This window comes from Hevea brasiliensis, chromosome 17, assembly GCF_030052815.1.
Source record: "Hevea brasiliensis isolate MT/VB/25A 57/8 chromosome 17, ASM3005281v1, whole genome shotgun sequence".
Lineage (NCBI taxonomy): Eukaryota > Viridiplantae > Streptophyta > Magnoliopsida > Malpighiales > Euphorbiaceae > Hevea > Hevea brasiliensis.
The window spans coordinates 21,723,171-21,736,515 of NC_079509.1; the positions used below are offsets into that span (position 1 = coordinate 21,723,171).

Sequence of the window (13,345 nt, forward strand, 5' to 3'; positions counted from 1 at the left end):
GAGGTTTGGGAGAAAGGGTAAGTTAAGCCTTAGGTTCATTGGGCCATATAAAGTCATTGAGCGTGTGGATTCAGTAGCCTATAGGCTAGCTTTACCACTAGAGCTGGACAAGATCCATAATGTGTTTCATGTATCGATGTTGAGAAGATACCGATCAGACCCTTTACATATCATATCAATGTAAAAAATTGAAATACAACCAGATTTGACAAATGAAGAAGAACCAATAAGGATCCTGGCTAGGGAAATGAAAGAACTGCGAAATAAGCAGATTCCACTAGTGAAAGTGCTTTGGAGGCACCACAATACGGAAGAGGCAACCTAAGAAAGTGAAGAGACGATGAGTCAACAGTTCCCTCAACTATTTGCATCAGGAAAATTTCGAGCACGAAATTTTTGTTAAAGGGGAAGAACTGTAACGCCCTCAGTTTAGCTAGTTCGTACATTCTACTGTTTCAGTGACTAATGTTTGATCGGACAGCTAGAATTTCTGAAACTATATTTAAACTAGAGTGAGGAGTTATAAATAACCTAAATAATGACTAAGAAAAATTAAGAAAAAATTTAAGAAATGGAATGCAAAGAGGCTAAATGAGCCGAAGCTCCGGCGTGGGTAACCCTAACAGGAAGCAACTATGAAGACAGTTGCCACCCTTAAACCCATGGAAAACCCTGTGAAATGATTATTTGGGACTTAAGTGAAGGATTATTGAGGTTTAGAGGACAATAGAATGCCAACAAAATTTATATCAATCGGTACAAATAATTTTAACTCAGTGAGCACAATAAAAGGCATTTTGGTCATTTCACCCTCAGAGATGATTTTTGACCAACTTATCCATTTAAGTAAGTGAGATTTATGTAATAAAATATGAATAAATATTGATCAAAATTTAATTCAAAATGAGTAAAAGAAAGAAGAAAAGAAAAATAAAACAAAATGAAATTTAAAATCTAGTTATGACATAAGCATTAGGTAATGATGATGTAATTAAAATTTTCAACCAACCAAAATTTGACAAACCTAATTAAAAGATATAAAAGGAAATTAAAAGAAACAAAATTCAAAAAGTCATCTTCTTCATCACCACCAAAGTAGCCGAACCTCCATTCCCACTAGCTATCCTCCATTGCTCTTCCTTCTCACCTAAAATTTCTATGTAAAAACACCATAAAATCCCTAGATTTCTTCATAAAAACTTGTTTGTGCATCTTGGAGAAGTGATTGACTGCCAAGAATTAAAGAGAATGTGAAGTTTAGGCAAACTCTCAATTGTGGCAAGAGAGGTTAATGTCAATTCTCACTTCTCTCTCTCTTTATTCCTTGTTAAGATCTTGATTTGAGTTAGAAATTGTTGAAAATGAAATAAAATATACACGTATGAACATCCATGAATTTCAGCAGCCATGAGTAGGGAAGTGTTTGATGATTTTTAATTGAATTAAAGTTGTTTAGTGATGGCCTTTGATGAGCATATATGGATTAGAACATCAATTTCTATGTGTGGTATAAAATTGAGACATTTAGGAATTATGGTTTTGAACCAAAATTAGGGTTTTGCCAAATTGTTGATGAATTAGTGTTATTAAGTGACCATCTAATGTGGTTTGACCTTAAAATGAAATTGGTTGTGGAATTGAATTGTGAATTGGATGAGTTGCCCTTGTGCTGGAAATTCTGGACCTTGAGTCCAGTAGGTTTGGGTAGCCATAAGTAGAGTTGTGTAGTTTTAATTGGTGTAAGGCCAATTGGAGGTAGAATTAGGGACATAATGTCACATTTTTCATGAAGAGACCCTACTCAGAAAACCAACACAAAGTGACCTAAAATTGGCTTGAATCTAGATAACCAAAATCTAGACCTAGAAAAATGACCATATGAATAGTGATTGTTCAAATGGGCATAACTTTGTGTAGAGAGGTCCAAAAAACCTGATTCTTAAACCCAAGGAACTCTTAGACATAGTAAAACAACTTTTATGAAGAACAGAAACCCAAATTCTGATCATAACCTAATCAAATTACTAACTAAAATTAGCCCATCAAAACTGCTAGAACCAAAACTGCCCAGAAAATTCTGGACATTGACCAATCGGACCAGTTATGGTAAAAATGTCATAACTTGAGTTACAAAACTTCAAATGGAGTATTTCAAAAAGGGAATTAAAGTAGAGACATTAAGAAATAACTTTGATGAAGAAAGGTTAGCCAAAATCCCAATGTAGATCGGTCCAATGGAATAGTAAACTTATGTGACAAAAACTGAAATTGTGGAACTACTCTTAGGGAAACTTGAATTATAATTGGCAATTAATGCCAACAAATTTATAATTCAAAATGTGGTACTATCATGAATTTAGAATTTATATTCCTATTATTTATGAAATAGTCAAAATTTGTATGAATAGTAATGTGAATAGTAACCACTATGACACAAAATATAAAGAACCAATACCTAAGATGCAAATATGCCCATGTATGCCTAGTTATGATTGGTTTGGATAGGTTGGCATGCCAATAGGGTTTTGACTGCAATGCTACTTATGGCTCCGTGCCATTTCGTAATTTATGGCTTTTATTGCCATTTCGTGATTTATGGCTTTTGGCCATTTTGTTATTCTTTGACATACACGGCTTTATGCCCGATTGATATTATGACTTGTTAGTCATTCTGTTACACAGCTGGGCAGAAACTATGTGATCGATGGTGTGACAGCCCGAGGTACTTGATACCTAGTACCAGTTTACCCATTTATCCAGTCCAATCAACTGGTATAGGTTACTTGGGCAACTAAAATAAATCTTAAAATTTTACTAATAAATAATAAAATGTAGAAACCAATAAATTAAATATAATTTAAATAATTATCAAAAATACTTCCGGTATGGCATAATAATGTAATTTCTTTATTTTCAATTATTTAGTTTATTTTTATATTATATTTGCACTACTAAGTATTATGCTTAGCGCATCACTTTTTGCTATGTGTAAGTACTGGAGACCAGGAGAGAGAGCCCACTAGACCATAGATTGAGATTATTTTAGGAGTCCAGATCTGCACTTGAGTCCAGTGTCACATCCTCTGCAGTGTATTTTGGTAGGACCCGCTAGGCTTTGTTAGTAATTTTGTATTTTGTAGTTAGATATTAATTATGTTATGTAAATTATGAACTCATATAATTAATTGTAATTTATATAAATTAATGAAATTTGAATATTTTATTTATGAAATTGAGCATGATTATATTTATATATGGAATGAATGAAATTATGAGTTTGAAATTATAAAAAATTTATATTATTGAGATTATTATTGAGATTTTATACAAGTGAGAAATTATCAAATTGTAATTTAATAAGGAAAAACTCTGTCAGTTTCTCTGAATGATTAGTTAAATCTAAATTAATAAAATATAATGTGATTAATAAAAAGTGTAATAAGATAAGATAAAATGCTCTGATACAGAGTTTGACATGTTTTACTCAATTACACTGTAGACGGATAAAAAGTGTGATATCTCCCGTCTAGAAGGGGCAAGGGATAGCAAATGAATAGAGCAAAAGGAAGAGACTCTTAAGTCTCAGAGGAAACCCACCAAGAACAAATTTCTCTCTCTAAACAAGACAGAAAAGCCCTCCTATAAGTTCAAGGGCTAATATTTTTTATCTATTATATATTTGTGATTAGTAAAAGAAAAAAATTCAATTTTAATACTTTCTTTAATTTCACCCAAAACTTTAAAAATCCTCACTTCATATCAAAAGGAATATTTTAAAATATAAAAGAAATATTTTAAAATATATCAGAAACATTAAAAATTAATATACTCTATAAAAAACTAATTTTTAATTTAAAAGGGTGAGTTCCATATATTTTACAAGTGAAAGAGTACAAATACCAATGTACCCAATATGGATTTCATTTATCACCACGAGTTGGGTGAGTTACCGAGTTGCGACGCGTGCGTCGTTTAAGCAATTGTGATTTGTGAGTTTCTCAGACACTTCTCATATGCCAAATCGACCAAAATGCTGAGAAGAAAGCCAAGCAAAATCCAAGTCAAAATCGAAGACAAAGAAGAACTCGAAGAAGCTCGCAAACGCATCTCTGTCGCCACATCCACAGCCACCGCCACCTCTGCCACCGCCTCTACTTCTCTCCTTCACCTGTTCGACCGCAACCAAACCAACCCCTCCTCCAAATTCCACCGCATCGGCCTTTCCCCTTGAATCCTTCACCGCACATTATGGAAGTAGAAGTGAAATTGCGCCTCCCCGACGCCCATAACCACACCCGCCTAAATTCCCTCCTTTATTCATTTCACCTCAAAACCCTTCACCAGCAAAACCTCTTCTTTGATTCTGACGCTGCCACTCTTTCCTCTCAACGTGCTGTCCTTCGCATGCGTTTCTTCGACAATGACTCCCGTTGTGTTCTCTCCCTCAAGGCCAAGCCTGTTCTAATCAATGGTGTCAGCCGTGTCGAGGAAGATGAAGAAGAAATCGATCCTGTGATTGGTCGTGAATGCGTCGCTGATCCATCCAAGTTAAGTTATATCGAATCCAGGATTTTGAAGAGGTGCAAAGATGAGTTTGGGGTTGTGGTAGAAATGGGTTTTGTGTGTTTGGGTGGGTTTGAGAACGTGAGACAAGTTTATGAGTGGAGAGGTTTGAAGCTGGAGGTAGATGAGACTAAATATAGCTTTGGGGTTTCTTACGAGGTGGAATGTGAGACCCCTGATCCTGAAGAGGCTAAGAGAAATCTAGAGGAGTTTCTAAAGGAGAATGGGATCGATTATAAGTACTCAGAGATGTCAAAGTTTGCAGTTTTTCGATCTGGAAAGCTGCCTTAGTAAGTGAACTCAATGATTGGGCTTATGGCTATTGCTTATTGGAAGTTTATATAATGTTTGAATGATCTTGAAGTGAAAGTTGCTTATGGGTGTAAGGCATTGATGTGTTCATTAAGGGCGAATGCTTATTGTTGTTTCTTTTGTGCATTTTGTTGTTGCTTTGAAAATTTCCGAGGCTTATCATGTTTAGTTGTTACTATTCGGGTTTTTAATCCTTGTTCATTTGATTGGTATTTGAGGAGATTATTGCGGATGTTTTAGGAATTATTATTATTATTATTATTTTTCATAATTGATGATAGATCCAGCATTGCTACAGCTTTATTCTATATTACCAATTCGGAGAGCATTGATTGTTTTTGTTAGCCATGGATCTTGCTTTTAAATAATTAAATTTCCTATCATCTTAGAAAATTCTTATTTTCATGTTTCTTGCCATTTTTGTGATGGACAAATTGTCTTGTAATGGTAATTTATGGTCCACTAAAGTGAAAATTGAGCAATAATTGATTTGTTACTGAAAATTGTGTTGCTTAGCGGTTCATCGCATGCCTTACTAACTAATCCAACATGAAATGAGCAATCTAAATTTATGTATTGAGACAAAGACTAAGCCTCATACAGCTTTGTAGTGTCATAATTAACCAAAATCTCATGGAGATTTATAGTGTTTTCCTTAAATCAAATAGCAGCAATTCAGGCTGTGTGAGGTTGTTGAAGTTTATGATCATAGATGTGGCTTATAACAGACAATCAATACTTTGATATCATCTCAACTCTGAAGCCTTCAATGGTATTTTGTCATTTATGTTTCACCATTCAGAAAGAAATTATGCAATACCAATACAAACTTGAGGATGATAATGACTACAGCTTACAATTGTTATTCCCCCAGTTATATTCTTGTGTGATTGGCTCAAGTATCACTTAAAATAGAAGTTAGTCATTGATTATTGAAATTTATTCATCATCTATGCTTTCTGAAGTCCTCAATGCTGGTTTTATTGTCCTCTTATATCAATTGTTCATAGGCGATAGCTCTGTCTTTTACTTTTGTTGATATCATGCAGCATGCGGCCTCTTTCTTTTCCAATAGCTGTCTCTAGATTGCCGTTACCAATTGTCATCATTTGGTCACTTATTTGAACTCTATTAATTGGCCTTCAGTTTGACTTTATCCACGGGATTTTGTTGTCAATGTCACATTACCAACGTAGATGCCAACCTAACAGTGGGATTTGCCCAAATCTTAAATCTGTTTTGTGTTGTGGAGTCCATGTTTTTAAGCATCCCTGGAATTTTCAAAGTTTTATTACATTCACAGCACCTTTATTTTAGTTTTAGCCTTTATGAAGACCTGCTTGGGCTAGCATGTGAACAACTAAGTACATACCTTTTAACTGAGGTGTTCAGGCTTTATAAACCCATGCTTTCTCCTCTATTTTCCTTGAACCAAAAAGAGATGAAAAATAGCCATTACTAGGAGCTGTAAATGCAATTTCCTAGTTTTTAGGTTCATATGATCTCATCCATGCTTGTATCAGTCATCAAGTCTGCACAACGTATTAACATTGGAGCTGAAACGAATAAGCATCTTGTTCAGCTGGTTGAGTTACTGACTGATCACTGGAAGTGATTCCTACATTCAATTCAATTATCAATAATATTTCCTTCCACGGTTCAGTACTGTTATGAAAGCTGTTCATGTGACTGACTTTAAGCATGCTTACCTAAGGTGGTTTAGTAGTTTTGCATCTCAGGGTTCTGGAATTGTAGGGAAAAGGGTTGCTGGCAACCTTTTTTTTTCTTTATTTTACTTGGTTCCCTAGAGATAATTAAATGTAGAGGTTTTCACATAAAGGACAGATTATATGACTGATTAGAAAGTTGATAGTGCTGGTTTTATGAATTAATGGTATTAATGGACGTTAACTGCTACTGCAATTCATGTGAAATTAAGCTTCGTTAGCAACATCAATAATAGGCAATTTACATGTTTAATTCACTGTTTTGTAGTTAACCTGAAACCTGAATGTCATGGAGGGTCATGAGCTCATGGCAAAGAAATGAAGATCAAAGGTTTTGGCACCTCTAGACGCAACTAAGTACTCTGTGGACATTTAATTGACAATAAATATTCTCTTCTTGCGTAGCATGATTATCATTTGAACCACAACAGTAGATCATATGCTTAGTGATGTGGTCATCATGTCTTAATTTCAAAACTTTATCGTTGCCTGAGGATTGTGCATCCATCACGTCACAGGCACCTCGTCTTATTCTTTATCATTTTCTCTCGGCCGTTTCACACTGGGCGTGTGCTTGCATTTATATTGTTGAATATTGAATATGAGAGGTATCAAAACTCCTAGTAGTTGACCTAAATAAGGAGCGATATTGCCATTGGATAAATTATGGTACCAATCTTCAAAACATCCTCCATTTTGGCCAAGGCTACTGCTAAGTTGACAAGTTCTGTGTATGGAATAGTCCACTGCCAACAGCGATAGTCTTACTATTTTTTTTTTCTCATTTTTCATTGGATGCGCCATGCTTCATAAATAGAGCTGATAATCAGAAGTTTGTGATCTTCCAGAGCCTGTGAAATGTAGCAAGGTGTACATCCGTTTCATGCTTTTCAGCTCGAAACGCTAGCCAATGCACCTGCTGGTTGGCGGACCAAAAAAGGAAGAGATTGAGCAGCCCCCTTTAGCTGCAAAACGCTCAGTCTCGTTGAGGCTCTTCAAACACGTTTAACCAGACTTCAAGAACAACTTTTTAGTCATCAAATACAACAAATTTTTAGTCATCATGAAAAACTAAGCGATTTAACTAGCTTAAATAAAAGACAGGCACCAATTCCAGGAAAAATAAAATATTATACATCACAATAATCTGCGACAACATCACACCATTGGTTCAGAACAGAGGTTCATTCAGAACAAGTATGGCCAATTCTACCCTATGCATACCGACAATCTGAATCCTCCCCCCTACTAAAAGCTACCTATCCCAAAAGGGAAACATAGTGCCTACGACTGCTCTTCACTTTCTCTTCTTAGCAGGAGGCTGTGGAACCTCTTCCTCCTCTTCTTCCTCCTCTTCATCTTCCTCATCCTCTTCATCATCATCTTCATCACCATCATCATCGTCATCATCGTCATCCTCATCATCACTTCCTCCTTCACCATTAGCTTCAGGATCATCCTCAGGATCTCCTTCCTCTCCCCCCTCTTCACCTGAGAAATCACCATCGCCTTCGTCATCCGGGTCTTCTGCATTATCATCATCTTCTTCATCATCATCTTCTGTATCACTAGCATCTTTGTTTTCTGCATCAGGGTGCTTGATCTTGAAAAGTTCATTTAGAGGAAACCTACAAAAGGAGTTACCATTCAAACTGAATTCCTCACTATAAACAAATAATGCAGAATTAAAATGAGGCACAAAAGGAAGCTTCTTTTTTACCTCTCATCCATTGCAGTTAATTTTGGTAATGCATCGATATCATCAGGTAATGATCCAACCTGGAAAAAACATAAATCAAATTACCGAAGTAATGCTAACCATAAATCTAATTAGTTATAACATACTTGGTGTCTCCTTTTTCTATAGTATACCATAAATAAAAATTGAAAAAAAAAAATCAAAATTAACCCATATTACATATGTTTATATATATATATATATATATATATATATATATATATAACATTACAAAAAGAACCTAAGACACGAAAATTGAGTCTAGTTCATGGGTATATTTGATATAGTTGCTAAACTACTGCAGAGAAAAAGATCTCCTTAAATATGATAGTTAGAAGGTCTTAAAAATTGGTTCAAGGTTAAATTTGACATGTTCTAATCATAGGAACTCCAAAACAACTAATCATTTTTTTTTTCAAATTACTTTTTGTAATTGATTATAAAATAGTGCTTTTTCAAATAGTACTTTTTGACCTCCTAATCTCAACACCAATTGGGGAATATTTAGTCAACATGTCCAACCAGGTGAATAACACAACAATGCAGAGGAAATTTTGCAGAAAAGAAGGCCAAACACTAGATAGCTTGATGCGTGAAAAACAGGTCCAACCACTTATGTCTCAATAACTTTTCCACATGGCATACAATTGGAAGAGAATCTCTCTCGCATATTACAACATTTAAAGATGCCATGAAAGCATGCAAAAGGAAAGATACTCAGAAAGATAAGGTTATTGCACATCCATTTGGTGATTCAGAAGCAGAAATGGCAGCACCAGATTGATATCATGCTCTCAGAAACAGCACCGAAAAAAAAAAAAAGGGATATCACATCTATACCAACTTAAGCTAGGCTCTAAAAGAAATTGTCTTCCTCATCCCTAAGACTATATTTTGGTTATAAGGTAGATTTCTGTCAGCCCCTTATTTCTGTTCTCTAAATTTCTGAAATTGAAGCTTTTCTGTTCTGTCTACTGGTAATTCAAATGAAAACAATGCACCCACTAAAACAATACAATGATAATAATAATAATAATAATAATAATAATAATAATAATAAAGAAAATAAAGCAAGTACCAAATAGGGTAAAGAAATGTCCACAACAGCTTCAAAGCCAGTAATTAAAAGTCGTGTATAACAACTGAGCTATTCTATGCTAATTAAATACGAAAAACACTAAAACAGTATGATCCCTCAAGCATCTACCAACTAAAAACTTTAAGATGGTGTTGTTCTGTTGCAGGAACAAGTCTTATTTCTTAACAGTAAAATGCAATCATAATAATGAGATTCCATTTAAGAAAGCCATTAACTATGGACCAAAAAGAAATCACACTAACATAACACCTAATTTGGGCAAGTACTATTCCAGACCACAAACAACTGAGACAATCCCATAAAAGCCAGAAAAGGAATAAGTAAACAATTAAACAATAATTAAAATAATGTACAGGCTATTGTCAGTCCATAACTTCTACCTGACTAGCCAGAGCAAATAATACTCGTCTCAAAAACAGAACTTCATAAAGCCACAGATAACAGAAGGGGTACTTTCTACATAAAAAAAAAAAATCATAACTGCTAAATTGATGGGTATGTTTGTCAAAGAAGACAAGACAGTACCGTGAAATTTCAACACACCCACACACAGTCATGCTGAGCCCACATTAGTTAAGCAACAAAGCCCCCAGTTGGAAAAATCCAGTGGAATAACCACCCAGGAAAAAGATGCCCTCAAAGGGGAATAATTTGTCAAAGAGAAAAGACAGTACCATGAAATCTTAACGCACCTACACAGAGTCATGCTCATGTTCACGCTAGTTAAGAAAGAAAGCCCTAATTCATAAAATCCAGAGCAAGAACCATCAAAATACAATTAACCCACAAAGCAGAACAAAGAAGAAACAACAAATATCAGGAACAACAGCCACAAATCAATAACAGCAAGAAGAAGAAATGCAACAATAAGAGCAGCCAGCGACTTCAGAAACACTAGTTATTGACAAGTAGAGACTAATAGATAAAGAAAAAGGGTAATGGAAGATGTAATACCACAAAGAACAGATAAGCAAGAGACTTCCAAGCTGCAAGTGCAGTCTCTACCACCATAGCTTCCATAACAGAGCATGCCCACAAGGTCCTCTCCACAGAACTGACACTACCCACCTCCATTGCTAAAGAAAAAAACTATACCCAATAAACACAGAAACAAAAGAAAAATCAGTAGGCGGGTTAGAGACGGAAGGAGTCTACAGGACGTTTAAAAGAGTAAGAGAAAGGGGTGAAGTAGGGGACCTGATTGCCTTTCGGGGTCTGGATCCGGTTAGGGTAAACCCTAGGGTGCGATCCGATTAGGGGTTTTGTGAATAAATTTGATATTGCCAGATGTATTCTCTTTTATTCCAGATAAGAAAGTTCCAGATTCGTTGAATTCTGGCTCTCAGCTTGTATTGGAAGGATGGAAAATAGTTTGGAAATAGCAATATTACGTTCTCCTCGATTTCTCTCCCTCAAATTATTTAAAAGGTAGACTATAATTTATTTTATAAAATTTAATAAAATTTATAATTCAATTTTTATGTTTTTAAAATTTAATAATTTAAAATTTGAAAAAAATTTATAATTTAGTATATATAATTATAATTTCAGTTAAGTTATCGTTAATCAAAATCTTCTAATTCTATTTTTAATTTAAAAATAATTTAATTTCTAAAATTTTATTTTATTAGTAATTTAATTATTAAAATTTAATTAAATTAATAAATTAATCCTTATAATTTTAAAATCAAGTAATTTAGTTATTAATATTTTAATAAATTTATAAGTTAATTTTTACTATTAGATTCAATAAAATTATATTTAATTTCCTATTAAATTTAGTCAATATATCAAAATATTTTTAATTTTATTTTTAATATGAAAATAATTTAATTTTTAAAATTTTATTTTAATGATAATTTGCATCTATATTCATTTTTTTTTCTTTTATATATAACTATCATATAATATATGAAAATAATATAAATTGATAAAAATATATAATTATTTATATATTATTAAAATAATAATGATAAATAAAATTTTTGAAAATTATAAATGTTTATTTTTAAATAGTTATAATATTTAAGGATCAATTTATAAAATATATGGATGATTTTATAATTAATTAAAATTTTTAAAGATTTTAAAGTAATTAATTTATATTTTAATAATTTAAATTTTTTTAATTTAATGAGATTTAAATTTAAAAAATATAGAAATTAAATTGTTAATAAAACAAAATCTTATAGACTATTAAGAAATAAAATTTGGGAACTAAATTGTTTTTATATTAAAAATAAGAATAAGAACATTTTGATTTTTTTTACTAAAATTAACTGCAATTTAATAAAATTCTAATAATAGATATTATGTTTTAAGTTTTATCAAATTTTACAGACTAAATTTCTTAATATTAAAAATATAAGGACTAATTTATTTTATAAAATTTAATAAAATTTATAATTCAATTTTTATGTTTTTAAAATTTAATAATTTAAAATTTGGAAAAAATTTATAATTTAGTATATATAATTATAATTTCAGTTAAGTTATCGTTAATTTTAATAAAAATAATCAAAATCTTCTAATTCTATTTTTAATTTAAAAATAATTTAATTTCTAAAATTTTATTTTATTAGTAATTTAATCATTAAAATTTAATTAAACTAATAAATTAATCCTTATAATTTTAAAATCAAGTAATTTAGTTATTAATATTTTAATAAATTTATAAGTTAATTTTTACTATTAGATTCAATAAAATTATATTTAATTTCCTATTAAATTTAGTCAATATATCAAAATATTTTTAATTTTATTTTCAATATGAAAATAATTTAATTTTTAAAATTTTATTTTAATGATAATTTGCATCTATATTCATTTTTTTTTCTTTTATATATAACTATCATATAATATATGAAAATAATATAAATTGATAAAAATATATAATTATTTATATATTATTAAAATAATAATGATAAATAAAATTTTTGAAAATTATAAATGTTTATTTTTAAATAGTTATAATATTTAAGGATCAATTTATAAAATATATGGATGATTTTATAATTAATCAAAATTTTTAAAAATTTTAAAGTAATTAATTTATATTTTAATAATTTAAATTTTTTTAATTTAATGAGATTTAAATTTAAAAAATATAGAAATTAAATTGTTAATAAAACAAAATCTTATAGACTATTAAGAAATAAAATTTGGGAACTAAATTGTTTTTATATTAAAAATAAGAATAAGAGCATTTTGATTTTTTTTACTAAAATTAACTGCAATTTAATAAAATTCTAATAATAGATATTATGTTTTAAGTTTTATCAAATTTTACAGACTAAATTTCTTAATATTAAAAATATAAGGACTGTGTCATAGATTTTATTAAAAGCTAGGGGCTAAATTATATTTTATTTTTAAAAATTGAGAGGTACCATAATTTAAAACATCAATATATATGAATTATATAGCTTTATCTTTAAAGATAATATAAGTTTTAATTCATATTAAGATTATTATTCTTTTTGATGTGTATAAATATTATAGACTTTTTTTTTTCCTAATATGCAGTATTTTTATGTGCCCATTGTTTATAATTAAAAATAAGAGATTTAGATAAGCTCCATTTATTTCACGAAAAAAAAATTATATAGAAAATATTTTTTATGTAAAAAAATATTTTTTTGCAAAGTTAAAATTAATGATTTATGTTTATTTCATATATGTAAAAATATTTTTTATATTTTAATAAAATTATTAAAATTTAGCAAATAAAAAATGATTTCTATTTTTTTAAAAAAATATTTTTATTATAGACTTATTTTTTTCCTAATATGTAGTATTTTTATGTGCCCATTGTTTATAATTAAAAATAAGAGATTTAGATAAGCTCCATTTATTTAACGGAAAAAAAAATTATATATGGAAAATATTTTTTTATGTAAAAACATA

At 30.7% G+C, this 13,345-nt stretch overlaps 2 protein-coding genes across 4 annotated transcripts; one reads left to right on the plus strand and one right to left on the minus strand.

Annotated features, from left to right (window-relative positions):
* Positions 1–3,993: 3,993 nt before the first annotated feature.
* On the plus strand, positions 3,994–7,095 carry LOC110642643 (triphosphate tunnel metalloenzyme 3). Of its 2 annotated transcripts, XM_021794751.2 has the most exons (2): positions 3,994–4,853; positions 6,871–7,095. In XM_021794751.2, the coding sequence occupies exons 1-2, from the start codon at positions 4,249–4,251 to the stop codon at positions 6,872–6,874; spliced, it is 609 nt and encodes a 202-aa protein (XP_021650443.2). In that variant the 5' UTR covers positions 3,994–4,248; the 3' UTR covers positions 6,875–7,095. The 2 variants fall into 2 exon arrangements, with proteins under 2 accessions (XP_021650443.2, XP_057995114.1); XM_058139131.1 differs by lacking the exon at positions 6,871–7,095 and having other exon boundaries at positions 3,994–5,172.
* Positions 7,096–7,653: 558 nt separating this feature from the next.
* On the minus strand, positions 7,654–10,783 carry LOC110642644 (uncharacterized). 2 transcript variants are annotated; one of them, XM_021794753.2, is made up of 4 exons: positions 10,637–10,783; positions 10,394–10,528; positions 8,323–8,381; positions 7,654–8,230 (listed from the first exon to the last, which is right to left on the minus strand). In XM_021794753.2, the coding sequence occupies exons 2-4, from the start codon at positions 10,511–10,513 to the stop codon at positions 7,900–7,902; spliced, it is 510 nt and encodes a 169-aa protein (XP_021650445.1). In that variant the 5' UTR covers positions 10,514–10,528; positions 10,637–10,783; the 3' UTR covers positions 7,654–7,899. The 2 variants fall into 2 exon arrangements, with proteins under 2 accessions (XP_021650445.1, XP_021650444.1); XM_021794752.2 differs by having other exon boundaries at positions 10,394–10,650.
* Between the last annotated feature and the right edge of the window lie 2,562 nt (positions 10,784–13,345).

What these genes read in the sequence shown, in the direction of transcription:
- LOC110642643 (XM_021794751.2), top strand. Translation starts at nt 4,249, where the DNA reads ATGGAAGTAGAAGTGAAATTGCGCCTCCCCGACGCCCATAACCACACC.
- LOC110642644 (XM_021794753.2), bottom strand. Translation starts at nt 10,513, where the DNA reads ATGGAGGTGGGTAGTGTCAGTTCTGTGGAGAGGACCTTGTGGGCATGC. An exon ending in TTGCTTATCTGTTCTTTGTG is followed by an intron (nt 8,382 to 10,393) that starts GTATTACATCTT and finishes TGTTTTTTCCAG; the next exon opens with GTTGGATCATTACCTGATGA. An exon ending in TTAACTGCAATGGATGAGAG is followed by an intron (nt 8,231 to 8,322) that starts GTAAAAAAGAAG and finishes CTCCTTTTGTAG; the next exon opens with GTTTCCTCTAAATGAACTTT.